This window comes from Glandiceps talaboti, chromosome 1, assembly GCF_964340395.1.
Source record: "Glandiceps talaboti chromosome 1, keGlaTala1.1, whole genome shotgun sequence".
Taxonomy (NCBI): Eukaryota; Metazoa; Hemichordata; class Enteropneusta; family Spengelidae; genus Glandiceps; species Glandiceps talaboti.
Window position 1 is genome coordinate 16925750 of NC_135549.1, and position 18644 is coordinate 16944393.

General features: G+C 35.0%; 1 protein-coding gene across 1 annotated transcript in view; it reads right to left on the reverse strand.

Moving 5' to 3' along the window:
• The window catches only part of LOC144440074 (E3 ubiquitin-protein ligase PDZRN3-like), a 154826-nt gene that overhangs the window by 19732 nt on the left and 116450 nt on the right, over window positions 1-18644 (reverse strand). The window contains exon 9 of the mRNA XM_078129324.1: window positions 17656-17772. Within this exon, the coding sequence (XP_077985450.1) occupies window positions 17656-17772 (117 nt within the window). The remainder of the gene's footprint in view (window positions 1-17655; window positions 17773-18644) is intronic.

Sequence of the window (18644 nt, forward strand, 5' to 3'; positions counted from 1 at the left end):
TATCTCACTATCGAGTAATATACTACCTCTGATAGCAGAAAAAGGTTTAAGTTGCCATAAACATATCATTTCTATTCCCAATATAGTGACGAGTGAAAACTTTTGGCAATCAATGAGCACAAACTCAAGTCAGGAAATGTGACCATAGGAGGAAATTTATATGTATATGTTGTCGCTAGGTATATGTATATTTCTCCTTATAGTAAAAGTGACCTTAGGGAGAAATTTTAATGTGTATATTGTCACTAGGTATACATGTATGTATCATTTCCCCTTATGGTGAAAGTGACCATAGAGGGAAATATTAATGTGGATATTGTCACTAGGTATATGTATATTGAACACATATTGCCTGGCCATGAGGGCTATAGCACCTGTTTATTACACCCGGGGGACTGTGAGTTACCAGAATCACATGCTATTTCCCTCGGCCTTCGGCCTCGGGAAATAGCATGTAATTCTGGTAACTCACAGTCACGAGGGGGTAATAAACGGGTGCTATAGGCCAAATATAGGCCAGGCAATATGTGTTTTATAATATACCTCATGAAAATCTTGCTCTCTTCTCTTGAGGTTGGCAGACGACATCGTTCGAAGCTGCCATTTTGACCTTGCTGTGAACTTTTAATGTGTATATTTTCACTAGGTACATGTATATGTATATTTCCCCTTATAGTGAAAGTGACCATAGGGAGAAATATTAATGTGTATATTTTCACTAGGTACATGTATATGTATATTTCCCCTTATGGTTTAAATGACCATAGGGAGAAATATTAATGTGTATATTTTCACTAGGTACATGTATATGTATATTTCCCCTTATGGTTTAAATGACCATAGGGAGAACTATTAATGTGTATATTTTCACTAGGTACATGTATATGTATATTTCCCCTTATGGTTTAGATGACCATAGGGAGAAATATTAATGTGTATATTTTCACTAGGTACATGTATATGTATATTTCCCCTTATAGTGAAAGTGACCATAGGGAGAAATTTTAATGTGTATATTGTCACTAGGTACATGTATATGTATATTTCCCCTTATGGTTTAAATGACCATAGGGAGAAATATTAATGTGTATATTTTCACTAGGTACATGTATATGTATATTTCCCCTTTTGGTTAAAATGACCATAGGGAGAAATATTAAAATGTGTATATTGTCACTAGGTACATGTATATTTCCCCTTATAGTACAAGTGACCATAGGGAGAAATTTTAATGTGTATATTGTCACTAGGTACATGTATATGTATATTTCCCCTTATAGTGAAAGTGACCATAGGGAGATATTTTAATGTGTATATTCTCACTAGGTACATGTATATGTATATTTCCCCTTATGGTTTAAATGACCATAGGGAGAAATATTAATGTGTATATTGTCACTAGGTACATGTACATGTATATTTCCCCTTATAGTACATGTGCCCATAGGGAGAAATATTAATGTGTATATTTTCACTAGGTACATGTATATGTATATTTCCCCTTTTGGTTAAAATGACCATAGGGAGAAATATTAATGTGTATATTTTCACTAGGTATATGTATATTTCCCCTTATAGTGAAAGTGACCATAGGGAGAAATTTTAATGTGTATATTGTCGCTAGGTACATGTATATGTATATTTCCCCTTATGGTTTAAATGACCATAGGGAGAAATATTAATGTGTATATTTTCACTAGGTACATGTGTATGTATATTTCCCCTTATGGTGAAAGTGACCATAGGGAGAAATATTAATGTGTATATTTTCACTAGGTACATGTGTATGTATATTTCCCCTTATGGTGAAAGTGACCATAGAGGGAAATATTAATGTGGATATTGTCACTAGGTATATGTATATTGAACACATATTGCCTGGCCATGAGGGCTATAGCACCTGTTTATTACACCCGGGGGACTGTGAGTTACCAGAATCACATGCTATTTCCCTCGGCCTTCGGCCTCAGGAAATAGCATGTAATTCTGGTAACTCACAGTCACGAGGGGGTAATAAACGGGTGCTATAGGCCAAATATAGGCCAGGCAATATGTGTTTTATAATATACCTCATGAAAATCTTGCTCTCTTCTCTTGAGGTTGGCAGACGACATCGTTCGAAGCTGCCATTTTGACCTTGCTGTGAACTTTTAATGTGTATATTTTCACTAGGTACATGTATATGTATATTTCCCCTTATAGTGAAAGTGACCATAGGGAGAAATATTAATGTGTATATTTTCACTAGGTACATGTATATGTATATTTCCCCTTATGGTTTAAATGACCATCGGGAGAAATATTAATGTGTATATTTTCACTAGGTACATGTATATGTATATTTCCCCTTATGGTTTAAATGACCATAGGGAGAACTATTAATGTGTATATTTTCACTAGGTACATGTATATGTATATTTCCCCTTATAGTGAAAGTGACCATAGGGAGAAATTTTAATGTGTATATTGTCACTAGGTACATGTATATGTATATTTCCCCTTATGGTTTAAATGACCATAGGGAGAAATATTAATGTGTATATTTTCACTAGGTACATGTATATGTATATTTCCCCTTTTGGTTAAAATGACCATAGGGAGAAATATTAAAATGTGTATATTGTCACTAGGTACATGTATATTTCCCCTTATAGTACAAGTGACCATAGGGAGAAATTTTAATGTGTATATTTTCACTAGGTACATGTATATGTATATTTCCCCTTATAGTGAAAGTGACCATAGGGAGATATTTTAATGTGTATATTCTCACTAGGTATATGTATATTTCCCCTTATGGTTTAAATGACCATAGGGAGAAATATTAATGTGTATATTGTCACTAGGTACATGTACATGTATATTTCCCCTTATAGTACATGTGCCCATAGGGAGAAATATTAATGTGTATATTTTCACTAGGTACATGTATATGTATATTTCCCCTTTTGGTTAAAATGACCATAGGGAGAAATTTTAATGTGTATATTTTCACTAGGTACATGTATATGTATATTTCCCCTTATAGTGAAAGTGACCATAGGGAGAAATTTTAATGTGTATATTGTCGCTAGGTACATGTATATGTATATTTCCCCTTATGGTTTAAATGACCATAGGGAGAAATATTAATGTGTATATTTTCACTAGGTACATGTGTATGTATATTTCCCCTTATGGTGAAAGTGACCATAGGGAGAAATATTAATGTGTATATTTTCACTAGGTACATGTGTATGTATATTTCCCCTTATGGTGAAAGTGACCATAGGGAGAAATTTTAATGTGTATATTGTCACTAGGTACACAAGGGAAGGATATTTTACCTCTTTTGATTGTGCCATGTGTGTAACCTGTTGATCTGTGCCATGAGTATAACATTTCATTACATTCTGAATAAATATGATGAACTTCAGTTCAGTGTTATACCGGTATGTATCATAGAAACATCTGTGTGTGTGTGTGTGTGTGTTTGTGTGTGTGTGTGTGTGTGTGTGTGTGTGTGTGTGTGTGTGTGTGTGTGTGTGTGTGTGTGTGTGTGAACAATTTCAATTGAGAAATGTCAATGATATTGGGTGAGGACAATTTTCCTTTTTTTGACAGGTTCAATGTGTTTTACAGTATCATGGAAACATGTGTGTGTGTGTGTGTGTGTGTGTGTGTGTGTGAACAACTTACACAGATTGCTTTAATATTTGGTAGAGATGTTACTTATGATGTCTCGTGAGAATGTTGCTCAAATAAACATTACACCACAGGTTTGAAATTTGGGTCATAAAATGTGAAAAGTGCACACTTTATGAATAAACAACCATGAATGACATCTCAAAACATTCTAAACCAAACATTTTCTATGTATCATTTCATTTCAGGAGGGAGCTCCTTCCAAAGTGATCCAGACCACAATTCCTCAGCAGTACCAGGTAGGAACATATATACATGACTCTGGATTTCTGTTATTTTACTTTGCATATATAATCATCACATATCTTACTGTATGTAAGATTTGACCGTTATTCTTGTATATACAAGACTAATATATTCTTGATTCATGGAATCACACAATAACACAGATGTGAACACTAAGGAATAACTTACCTGTAACTTAGTTTAACTTGATCATGAAAGCCAGGCTCTATACTATCCATATTGATGCATTGCTTGGTTGTAACAATTCTGTTGTTTGTATATATATGTTGAATGTTGCACATATGTACTGGAGTGTATGTATATGATGTACATTTGTTTGTGTTATTATGACCAATAGAATAATTTACATTGAATTTCGTTTCAGCCACCAGAGTCTCAGCTCAAACTATGTGTGATTCAATAGGCAAAGTTGATGGTAAGTACAGGTACTTCAGCTTTGATAACATCACCACTACATACTTAAGTCCAGTTTACCTGCATCCTTCTCACACACAGATGACACTTATTGTCTACATAGATTTATCAATAACCGCCTATCTTATTTTACCAAATGACTTCAGCATGTGAAATCTAGTGCTAACCACCATCTTATCCATTGTATAACTCCATATATTTGTATTGCATACTCAGTGTTTGGGTTATAGTTTATACACAATATGACAAATTACCTCAATGCACAATTGAATTTACTGATATGTTGCAATATTTCTGAAAATTTAAAGCTTATCCTTAAATTCACAATTTTACAATAATTTCCACATTTAAGGGAACATGGAAAAATTTTGCTCATACATGTCTGTATTATCCATTCTATACTACTACAGCAGTTCTGGAACATATCTTATTTTTTGCAATAATTTATAGTGACATCAATTGTGCACATTGATCCCCATTTTGTTTCTTTACATTTGGTAGCGCCATATCTTATTCACTAAGGAGACACTTCCCGGTGACATATAATGTGAATGTAATGACTTTTAATTTCCCATATCATGTAATGGGGAGATATTGACATAGACATATGATAAGTCTTCATATCCACACCCAAGAGAACAAACCCACCACAGTTTACATTTCAGACTTTAGACAGAAATGCAAATTTTAGACAGAATGTGAATATCACTCATCACAACGTTCACATTCCTAAAACATACCCTCACTGAATTTTAGTTTAATCGGTCTAGTAGTTTTTGAGTTTTGATTTTTAGAAAAATGTATTATGCTAATTTTTATACCAGATAGGCCAGTGTATCACCATTTTTCTTCATATCCAAACCACATGAACATACCTTCAAAATATTTCAGCTTAATATGCCCAGGTAATTTTTATTTGAGACTTCTAACCCCAAAAGCATATTTCAAGACCTAATATATTTTGGTTTTTCACATTCACTAGAAATATCAACAGCAAGTGTAAGCAAGATCAGTTGATCTTTTTGTAACAAAAATCTTATTTTTTAACCCATATCCCATACATGTAATGTGATCAACTAGAAACCATAAGTGATGTCCTCACCAACTATCAAAACAATTGGCCCAATGACTTCTTGACTTTAATAAGTGGTAGTAGAAATATGTACCTTAGCTATAATACTTTGGGGAAGTTTTGAAATTACCACCTGCAGAATACATGTGAAATTCTAGTCAATAATGCAATTATAATTACTTTACCTTTATTGCAGTTGGGGATCTTGGTGCTTCTAATAAAACCAATAATGGACAGCCCAAATATCATACTTTCAAGACAAATGCTGGTAAGGACAATTATTTTTCTTTTCTTTTTGTGTTTACCGGTAATGAGTAATGCATTGCTGCTGACATTAATCGAAACTACTCAGATTTTAACATTTAATTTAGTATGTATTTGCATACTAAGTAAATATGGGTTCATAACATTAGCAAGTTAACTAGGTATTTGATAAGCAAATATATTCCTTTATGGCAAAAACAAAAATGCTCAACGGGCAACTAAACCCAACATATTGGGCAGGTAGGTCAATTTTAAAAAAAAATAGTAATCATGATATAGGAAAAAAATCCAAGTTGATTTTATTCACTCATTTTAATTTTATCACTTGAAATATCAATAAATTTCCAGTTGTACAGTTTGGAAATGAACGCAAATTTACTGTTAAACTAATTGTGTAGCTCCTCTTGAAATGTTAAGACCCACCAAATGAAACCCTAGAATTATTTTAGCCACCCCTTCTATTAGCTACACTACAGTGGATATGTGCAATTAAGATGTGGTATGCATTAAAAACCGTGATAACCAACTACATTACCAGTCAGAACAAGATTACTTTTCATATGCAAAGGAGATGTTTGTTGAACCGCAGGGAGCCCATGAACCATGTTAGAAACAAACAGCAAATAAACAAGAAAACAGGAAAAATAACATAAATAAACAAAACAAAAACAAAAAAACCTGCTGTCATGCAGTAAACTAAGTTAGAGCCCAGTGTTCTTTCTCTGCAAATTTATAACTCTAATCTTTTGCAAATCATTTTTTTTAGTCAGCATTTGCTTAGTTTTCTCAGGAAAGTTACAATTTTTTTCAAACTATATATAGAAAGACAAGGACAGTTTTAACACAAAAAGAATTTTTTTTTTTGCATCAGAGATCACTACAAAAATCAATCATCAGATCTATAGTAGAGCTCTAAATTTGTTACCTGATTAGTTGAAGTAAGTCCAATAGTGTGTCCTGTCAGTGTTGAAAGATATGTGCGTTGAATGAAGATTTGAATCTACTGCCATTATGTATATGCCAGTATGTTTACAATGGTTTGTTTTGGTACATACCATCAACACAAAATAATACCAAACTGGGGACATTATTTTTTTAATGTGCCACACAGTGTCACTGTTCAATTCATAACTTTGTAGCCAAATTGGGCTACCATTTGCATTATTTAGTGGTTCAAAGTCAAACATTGGTAGTTTTTAGATGTGGGACTACCTAAAGATGCCATAGACATTCCATGCAAATGACCCCCCTAGGACTTTTTAGGTTGCACACAATTGTACACAATGTTTTGATAGTGATCATTTTACACCAAAACAGGTGGGATATGGTCTCATCTACAAGTATATAATTATGAAATATTGAATTTTAACTTACATGAATGTATGATCAGTACCTTTACCAAGAAATTGGGGAAAATTGGTATGAAACACATTTTTGGTCAAAAAAGCATGTGAAATTTATTTTTTTGATAAATACAAGGATTACATTTACAATTGGAAATTAGCTGTAAAAATTAATAGACAGATAGTATGGGTGTTGGGTAAAATATTTATCATGTTTACAGTAAATACAAACAAATTTGCATACACAAATACTGCATACATGTGAGTCTGGCAGCATAATGATACGTCTCACAGACGACTATATCAAATACTTCGTTTGTTTAAAGAAATCTGACGAAATACAATGATGTAGATCCTGCCACATGATCCTGCCATAACGTCTTTATCAGTTCATGTAAACCAACACGTAGGAGTGATGGATCATACAGCATTGGCATCTGTGGTTTGTCATCGGCAGGATCGCGCGACCTGCCATTGACGACCTCACGGTGTCACAAGGTTTAATTAATAATGGAATATCCCCAATCAATTTCTTATTCGCACTGGGTTAAAAAGTACATAGCCACCATTTGCAATAACTCTTTTTTTGTTTAGTTTTTCTGTTAAGAGCAGAAGTCCATATATATATATATCTATATATATATAACACTTAAACAGGATATTGTTTCTTCTCATTATTATTTACAGGAAGAGGACAAGTTCGTGAATGTTTGAATGCGAACACAGACTTTGGGCATGATTTACCAACAACCTCTACCAAGCTGATGAATGAGATAAGAAAAGGAAAAAAATGATGAAAAAAGACTGAAACAAAAAGCAGTGGGACTAACATTGTCTGACCATGGACATAAGTAGACTGAATTCTCTCAAATTTGGATCAAGGAAAATAGCGCCAATGGTGTTGAAGCACAACTGTATTGTTTTTTAAAACATCTATTCATACATGAGCCATGTTAGGTTATATGTTTTCATTTCCTGAATGACTATCGAGTTGCCTATCCAACATAGTTGTAATCTATGCAATTCATTTGACTTTTATTATTGATGTGGTCTTGTATTATGGGTGTGGTCTTGTTGCTTGGCATATATTTTCATCAATGTTTCGAATGTTTATTCATTAGTGTAACAATTTGCGACGTTATCTTTATGAAATATGCTATCATTTCAGAGCTCAAAATTCGTGTTTTTAGTCCCTGCTGGACGCAGTCCGGGACGGGAACTTATGGATTGGGGTCCATCCATCCGTCCGTCCGTCCAGAGCTGTTTCTTCGAGATGCCTGGACTGTTTTTTTTTCAAACTTGGTACAGGGGCAACATACAATGGCATACATATGCATGTTAATTTGTTTCATGCTACAATCCAATATGGCTGCCTAACAGCTATTTTGTTTGCAAACTTTCCATGTCCAAAGCCATAACTCAGACATGCTTGAATAGATCTCATTCAATATTGGTATTAGGACAGTGTTCTATGACATACATGTGCATAATTATTTTCATCATGATACTATCCAATATGGCTGCCTGGCAGCCATATTGTTTGTGATTTTTCCATGTCCAAATCCATAACTCAAGACGTGCTTGCACAGATCTTATTCTAAGTTTGTATTAGGACAGTCTTCTATGACATACATGTGCTTATTCATTGTTGTCATGATACTGCTACTACTGCCACCGAACGAAAAAAAACCTAGTAATAATAGTAGTATTACAGATGTACGGGTTTGTCAATCATTAAAAAGTCACCGTCTGCAACTTACCGCCGCAATTTGTGTACATTATACTCACTACTACTCACTCACATGTTTTACTCTATTGTTATCTGTGATAACTGTTACGTCATTCATAAATGTCGGCATGATGATTTAACTTACGGCCGTAATTCACATAATTTTCTGGAACATTCTTCTCCTCTTTTTAACCAGTTAACAATTCTCGACGTGTTTAAGTTACACAAGTATTTAGTAGGTGTTTTTGTTTACGATTTAATACACAATAATTTACCACACTCTATAACCGATTATTGCTCGCTGTTTAATTATGAATACAATACACGACAGAAGGCTCAGGGCAATTTGTGTATTCCGCCAGTGAAGACATCAGTTGGACAACAATCAATATCATATACAGGTGTTGTGAGTCGTAGAGTTGAACGGTATAAGTATGGATAGTTCTAACGTTGCACTCTAGCACTTACACTCTCATACTCTCGTACGGGATCGTTCAAGTCCAAGTCGGGAATTAGTCACGACTGAGAAGAGATTACCTGTATATTTTGTATTAAACTGATAATAAATAAATCTTTTCCAGTAAAAAAATGACTTCGTGTTTGTGTTTAGTGAGTATAATGTATGCAAATTGCGGCGGTAAGTTGTCGACGGTGACTTTTTAATGAATGACAAACCCGTACATCTGTAATACTAGTTTTTTTTTCGTTCGGGGGCAGTAGTCTGGGGGGCAGTTGTTCTTCAGGGGCAGTTGTCCGGGGGGCAATTGTCCTTCGGGGGCAGTTGTCCGGGGGGCAGTTGTCCGGGGGACAATTGTCCTGTTACCTATTAGCACAGTGTTCTATGACATACATGTGCCTGTTCATTGTTATTGTGATACGATCCAATATGGCTGCCTGGCAGCCATTTTGTTGGGCAAATTTTCCATGTCCAAAGCCATAACTCACACATGCTTTAACAGATCTCATTCAAAGTTGGTACTAGGACAGTGTTCTATGACATATGTGCATATCCATTTTCGTCGTGATACGATCCGATATGGCTTCCTGGCAGCAATTTTGTTGGCACAGTTTTCATGTCCAAAGCCATAACTTAGACATGCTTTAACAGATCTCATTCAAAGTTAGTATCAGGACATTGTTCTATGACATATGTGCATCTCCATTTTCGTCGTGATATGATCCAATATGGCTGTCTGGCAGCCATTTTGTTTGTGAATTTTCCATGTCCAAAGCCATAACTCAGAAATTCTTTAACCGATCTCATTCAAAGTTGGTATTAGGACAGTGTTCTAGGACATATATGTGCATATCCATTTTCGTCGTGATACGATCTGATATGGCTTCCTGGCAGCAATTTTGTTGGCACAGTTTTCATGTCCAAAGCCATAACTCAGCCATGCTTGACCAGGTCCCCACACCCCCCCCCCACCCCCGTAGTTGACCTATCCTTTATTGTTGAATGGTTTATTCCATCATGTCATCTTGAAGAGTAGGCATGTTCGATGTCCAACGAGCAGAACCAACATATCTAAGTCTGTTTGATTTAGGTTCACAAGTGTTGATGCTTGATCAGAGTAGTGATATCAAGAAAATGACAACATAAACTGCCTGTTCATTAAATCCAATCAGAGCTGGGACTATGTCATTGTCAATGATTTGTTTCTTGGTAGCCCAGGTGGGCTACCATCATCTGAGATTGGTAGCCCAAGAGCAATGGTTGGTAGCCCATATGCATGTGTCCCTATAGTGACCCATACATCCAAAAATGTTCATCTCGGTTCCCTTCGTCAAGTATGGCATCAAATAAGATGTTAAGTGTGACCTCTCACAGGTCCTATAGTCAAGTTGTCATAGTTTCATTAAAAACTTTGTTGCCCAATTTGGCTACCACCATAATTTGGTAGCCCAGAGATGCACATTGGTAGTCTGTGGATGTGAGACTACCCGAGTTTTAAGCCCTGCATTTAGCTATTGCTATGGGTGGGGTCATATTTGCATTTATTTTTGAATGTTTACTCAATTACTTACAAGATGATATCATTATTTGACCAAATGTACTCCCATTTTATTGTTTCTAAGGGCGTGGTCATGGTTGCTAGGCATACTTGCATACACTATTTGAACGTTTGTTAACTTGTCTATTTTCATTAATATTTCAAATGTTTGTTCATTGGTGTAAGAATTTGCGATGTTATCTTTATGAAATATGCTACCATTTAGCTGTTGTTATTAATAATAATAATAATCTTTATTCCCAGAAATATATAACAATTCTACAATATATGAAGTATTCAACTTGGGAAAGGGAGACGAAAAATAGTTGTCTTTGCAACTAGTCGAGTCCGTCCCCTTTTACAATCTTAGGGATTAGGAATTACTAATTACTGGGGCTGCTGGTCAAATTGAGTATATTGCAATATTCACAGAATAGAAAACAATCATACATTGTATAAATATAGGTGGACAAAAAAACAACAACAACCAAACAAACAAATATAAAGAAACAACAAATGACCTACTTAAATATACAGACAAACGGTAATCATTCTCTATGAATATGAAGTATAACTAGTTTACAATGATTGGAGATAGTTTTGGAACTCTGTTTGAAAATTACTTCTGCTATTTATGTTGCGAATGTTGTAAGGGACACAATTCCATAGTTTAGCACCTGAATACTTGACAGTGAACTGACCAGTCCTATGGTTTGCTTTTGGGATGGTAAGGTTGTTTCTGGCGCTCTGTTGTGTTGTGAAGGAGTGTTTAATGGGAGTGAAAAAATCCTGAAAGGTATCCGGTAATCTGAGTTGCAAAACGTCATGAATGATAACGACAAGCTGTATTTTGTGCTGTTTGAAAATGTCAAGAATATTCAACCTTTTAAATAATGGCCCCGAGTGAGCACATCAATGACTATCTGTTATGGTGCGCACTATTCTTTTTTGAATTAAAAATATTTCATTCAGGTATGTCGGACACGTGTTACCCCACACTTCGAGACCGTAGGTGATATGGGGCAGAACAAAAGCATTATACAATAGTACAAGTACATATTCTGGAACCGTGTGACATAACTTATAAAACACACATTCATTCTACATGTCATTCTACTAATTTTCTTTTTCACCTCAGCTATATGCTGCTTCCAAGACAGCGTATTGTCAATGTTGACCCCAACAAAAGGTGAACTTTTAACTTCATCTAGTGAGACCCCCTTAAATTCAAGGGAACCAATCAATACTTAAGATTGTATATTTTGTCTTATTTGAATTGATCGTCAATTTATTGGCATCACATCATTTTCTATTGGTGGGTCAAGGTCGATAGGGATATTTGCATGAATTTTTTTATGTTTACTGAATAGCCTACAAGATGATATTGTTATTTGACCAAAATGTACTCCAATGTTTTTGCTATGGGTGTGGTCATTGTTGCTAGGTATATTTGCAAACACATTATTAATCTTTGTTCACTTGTCTATTTTTATCAATGTTTGAAATGTGTATTCATTGGTGTAAGAATTTGCGATGTTATCTTTATGAGATATGGTACCATTTAGCTGTTGCTATTGGCCAAAATGTACTCCCATTTTGTTGTTGCTAAGGCATATTTGCATACACTTTTTGAATGTTTGTTCACTTGTCTATCTTTGTGAAATACAGCTCTGTTTGGATGTTGCTGTGGACGTGGTCATGGTTGCCATGGTATTTGAATATTTTTAATGAATTTGTATTCAATTGCCCACAGAATATCATTATTTGACCAAAGTGTACTCCCATTTAGAAGTTGCCATTGGCATGGTCATGGTTGCCAGTGCCAATTATAAAAAATTTGAACAACATCTGCAAAATAACACTTCTAGAAACATCTCACCAAGTTCCAGTGTCACTACCCAAGCCCTCATTTGCATATCACTGATAGTAAGAGATGTTGACATGTGATATACATTTAAAAATTGCCAATAACAATATCAGAGAGTTAATACATCACCTAGCCCATCGGGCTTATTAGTCACTATAAAATTGAATACCTAGTAGAATCAACAGTGAAATAAAAAGTGGGATTCGTCCTCAATTTTAATCTGTATTACAAAACACACAGCGGCGAGCTTGAAACACCTCACCTCTAAAACGACCTGTTTCGATCCTGAGTGGAGGAATTTGAGTGGATAACTGATAGTTATAGTACACATCAGAGAACATGTACTGTTTTTATTTGGACAGTTTTGGTTAACCTGTCTGTTATTTTGTCCGAGGCACAGCTGAGGACTAAATAACTGATGGGTTAACCAAAACTGTTTGAATAAAAACTGTTAATGTCCGAGGACGTGTACTATAACGACGTTATACTTAGAGTTTGACGAGTTTTTAGGTTTTTCACCAGAAAGTCAACCTAGGTATCTGAGCTCTGTTATGTAACCTCTCACCATTGTTATGTTAATTACAAAATTCGCTATAGAAATCCCATCCAGCATTTCTCGGCTAAATAATCTGAATTTCCCCCAAACGTTTAGCGTGAAATCCATGAACCCAGAAGGATTCGTTCTGTATCAAAACGACAGTCCCAAATCAAGCAGTATTTCCATTTTCCTCATCCACAGTTCTTATTAACCCTGTAAACATACGCATTGTCAAGTCAATGAACAAATGATATCTGGAGATGATATCTATCTCACTTTGTAGTGAAGTAGTTAGAGAATGTACCTTTGGATAGATGAATAGGTACATAACTAGAGGTACTGTGTTTGAGACCCATTTAGGTAAAGTCGATTTTTTACAAACACTTTACTGAGAGACAGGTGCAAAATTAGGTGCGGTAGCACATGTTGATTGCATTTGAACAGTGACAAGGTAGGGAGTGGGCCATAGCCAGTTACATTCATGGATTAACGGTATGCGGATACTTCCTTTGTGTCTGATTAAATAAACATAGTGTCCGATTAACTAAAAGAAATGTATGATTAACTAAAAAAAAAGTGTTCAATTAACTTAAAGTGTACGATTAACTAAAAATAGTGTACAATTAACTGAAAAAAAGTGTACAATTAACTAAAAAAAGTGTACGATTAACTAAAAAAGTGTCCGCTAAATGAAATTAGGAGCACAGTTGAAACAATGGCGATGAGTTGGAAAGGAGTACAACAATTTTAAAACAAGTTTCAAATTCAGTGAAAATAACATAATGTCTAATTTTTGTCAATTGTTTTTTTCAGGGTTGTTGGCCCAAAGCCAGGCTTTTTCTTATTGTTGTAGTTGCCTTAATAATGGACAGCAAGTTGTTAAAATAAAATGAATAATAAATGAAAAGAATTTCCCATACTGTTGTCAGAAATTTTGAAATATTGTGTTCATGTGTGCATGTCTTGTGTGTGTGCGTAGTATTTCTTAAAGACAGTACTTGTCTGTGCGTGTGTGCATGCATGTGTGTGTGTGTGTGCATGCCATAGTATTTCTTAAAGACAGTAATTATCTAACATAACCTTTCCACAAAGGATACATGTATTATGGTAACGTGTGAGAATGAACAAAATCACGACAAAACAGAGAAAATATGGGTATTACTATGTCTAGATATATTTTGCCAACAAATCAGCTCTCTAGTTATTCTAAGTGGAGGTTGCTATTATTTGTTGTTCTCATATGATTTAATATGGGGTTGCGCACACCCAGAATTTTATAAACAAAAACAATTTATGGTAAATTAAATGTGTCTGTGATCACTAAAAAGAATTATGGATATTCTCAGTAAATCTTCAAAATTTCCCCCTAAGGGCATATAAAGTCAAATATTTTCACCCATTCCTAGGGGGAAAATTGAGCACATGTAGTTCCCTTAAGGACCTTCCCCCTATTGTAGCTCCTGGGGTTAAAATACCTTAAGGGGAAATTTTTGGAGGGCTAGAAAGTATATATCTTTTGTTATTTATTTAAATATTATATAAATGTCGATATCTGTAATGACTACCTAAATGTTAGTTAACTGAACAGTAACATTATGAATTATTCTTTTCCTTATGATTTTACAAGCAAATAAATAAAATTTCCCCCTATGGTTGACTTTTTTGGCATTTCCCCCTATGGTTGAATCTAGGTATATATATATATATATATATATATATATATATATATATATATATATATATATATATATATATATATATATATATGCTAATAATTGTAATTAGAGCAAACAAAATATATTACATTTACCACTGTTCTCTCTAGAATGTTGTCACAAGAGGGCTTTTTCTGTGATCAGCTTTATCAAATATCTGCTATGCTTGCCAGCTACAGACGAGGAAGGGTAAATCTGTAGCCTTGTGGCTCAGCGGACAGTACCAATTTCTGCACTTGCCAATTTAGTGACAAGTAAGGGAGAATCTTTTGGTTGTTTTTTTTTTTTTTTTGCTTTTTGTGGATATAATGTCATTTTTGCTTAAAATTACTTTGCTTTTTTCATTTTTATCAAGAAGACACACAGATATTACCATAGGACTGCAAGTCCTTGTTACTTTGTTCAAAAGAAGGCACTGTATTCATTTTGGACATCAATAGTCAGTTGTATAAAAGTTGGTTATCAATATAAAATCAATGCACAGCAAAGGCAGTGGCCTTATTAGAAACATGCTCAATAATAACACCGCTTCAAGCTTCATAAATAATCAATTGGGATTTCATCAAGTCCATAATTCCATAATTCCATACTGTTGTTAATGTCAGGTGTCATATATTATAATATCTGGAATATTGAAACATGGAATGAAAAAAAGGGGAAGGCGTTCTAATTGGAGTTTACTGACATTTGTTCATATACACTCTGTTGTGGGTCACCATAGCGATGGCTTTTACCAGATAAGTCAAGTGGTGAGTTCCTTGATGATGATCAGGTTTATAAAACACTTGTTATCACTAATGGTAGAGTCGCTAGAAATTTGCATATCAAAAGAATACAAAGATCAGTATATTTTTATCGTTGTGTTTCCAAGAAAATCACAGCATGCAATCTATTTCTCTATAATGACTTGATAAAATTGTTACAACACTCAAGGTATTGTATACCTTATGTCTACTCTTGGTGATATTATTTTACATCATTATCATTCAGTTGTACACAGTGAGAAGAGGGGGAAAAGGAGGGGGTGTATACAGCTAAAAGTGGGGCAAACGAGGGGTGTATACAGCAAGAAGATGGGAAAACGAGGGGCTGTATACAGCTAAGAGTGGGGCAAAAGAGGGGTGTATACAACTAGAAGATGGACAGAGGAGGGGGTGTATACAGCTAAAGGAGGCAAAGGAGGAGTGCATACAGCAGGAAGAGGGACAAATGTGGGGGTCAAAGTCTATATACAGCTGAAGAAGAGCAAACCTGGTGATATGGGTGTATACAGCTAGAAGAGGGGCAAAGGGGGGGGAGCTAAGGCGGGAATTTATACTACAGCAAGAGGGGCAAACATTGGAATCAGGGTGTATACAGCTAGAGAAGGGACAAAGGAGGAGGTCATGCTATATTCAGCTAGAAGAGGTGTAAACCTAGGAGTTGGAGTATTTTTTGTTGGTTTTCTATCATTTTAATATTGCATACCAAGTTTTACCATGCATATTTCTGAGATCTTAGACATGTTTTGCCTTTTTATTCTTTGTTTGTGTTTGAATCCTTGTTACAACACTTCTGTCTTCTCTTTGGTGCCATCTTTTGTTGAAATATTGACTAAAATCCCCCAAAAAAACGCTGTTTGCGAGTTGTAACATTACACACTTGTTGATAGAATATCTCCTTTATACAGTGAAATTCGCCACAAGTAAGACTTTTAACTTTTTATCAAAAATAAAGCTTCAATGGTATCCAGCTGAGGTTTAGATATTGACTTAGTATCGCTTTGAACTAAGTTTCTGTAAAAATTCAGACAGGGAAAGGCTTGTGACTGACTTTGCATAACATTTCTCTGACTAAACAACATTTAAAAATAAACTGAAAAAAGGTTTGAAAACTTTAAATAAAAAAAAATCAACAGAATAATGGTTTATATTTCATGACGAACAAAATTTATACTTTTCTTAGCACAATTATTTCTAGGGGTTTTTTTTGACACAATTCACAACTTTGTACAAACCTTACTGTAAAACTATCTTGAAACTTAAAATTTTTTAAAAAGTGGAAAGAATTGCATGACAACATAATATGTTTTAAATTTTTTGTGTTTTAAAAATGTTTTGAGAATGAAGGATACTAACTATGGAAAACTATGGAAAAGTTTGAGTTGGTCACATTCCAGTATTATTTGCATACCATCCCCCCCCCCCCCCCCCCCCCCCCCCCGGTACAAATTCATCATTCGCATGAGCATGTGCATGCTTTGGGTTACACAGTTAAAACAATCAAGTTTCCACGTTTAAATTCTAAAAAAGGAAATAAATGTTCTCTAATCTCATGAAAACTGTTAGGAATCCATGGCTTCATGCAAATACACATCACACATTTACAGTTTAAAGATATTATCGACCTACAATGGTTGCCATGGAGATGCAGCCAGACCAGCTGGTGCACTTTACAGGGTACATCTTCCACACCAATTAAGACTAGAATTCCTGTGAGGAAAACTCCATTGATGCAATAAACTGTCTACGCAGGGAAAAATAATATGACTCACACCATAACGGAGGCTACTAGGCTGCAGAGTAAAAGCAGTGGTTATTGCGGTGATATGACAAATGATAACTAGGATATGAACTGAAAGTGTTGCAGAAATGCCAGCAGCGTGCTTCTAACCATACGGTTAGTTGCAAGGTAAGGAAACTTTAAAAAAAAAATTAAAAAAACGAAAATAAAAGAATCTAAGACTGTGCCATGAAGGTGATGTGCCGGGTGAGAGAGTTGCCAGAAAAGGTGCAAAATAAGTGACTTACAGTATCAAGCAAACATGAAGTGAACTGCATAGCCTCTTGATGATGTTGTTCTAACATATCCATATGAAGATCGTCCAATAAGACATTGGCATCGGCATAGAGCAAACCGTCATCCAACTGCAGATAGACAGAAGGTACCCCGTTAAAAATAAAGATAGATTAGTAGCACTTAGAAATAAAATCCCATAGTAGAGCCTTTTATCAAAAGCAGAGTGAATGATTGATGTTGCAGCAGAAAAAAGTTATCAAGCCAAATTTGAAATTTTTATTTCCACAGTTAGTATTATCCAACTGGTAATATTTTGTTTAATACATTTTTATCTAGACAAATATCTCCTCTATACTTTGATAGAAAAATATGATTTGGTCATTTTACGAGATGAAAGTGATATTGGTCGATTACTAGGAGATCATACATGGGCCTTGGTCACATGACTTGGAAAGCAGATCATGGTCACATGACAGGACTTAGTAGACAGGTTATGGTCAAATGGCAGGACTGGATAGGCTGATTGTGGTCACATGACATGAGTTTATAGATAGAGATATGGTCACATGATGGGACTGAACAGACAGGTTATGGTCACGACAGGCTGGTTATGGTCACATGGCAGGACTGGATAGGCTGAGTGGTCGCATGACATGACTAAATAGACTGCTTACAGTCACATGATAGGCCTGAATACACAGGTTATAGTCACATGTCAGGCTGGTTATGGTCACATGACTGAACTGAAATGCTAGGCCGTGATCACATGACAAGAAGTGAATCTAAGTCATGGTTAAAACGAATCACAGAGTAGAGTAGAGTAGAGTAGAACATAGCACAGAATGAAATACATCACTTATCACACAATAAACCAAGCACTGTATTAAGTTATTGACATTGTGACTATAGGAATTCTGAATAAAAAAAACCCAGCTTTGATGGTATGCTACTTTTTATACTTGAAGTATTTGATCAGTTGTGAAGGCAGAGAGAACATCTG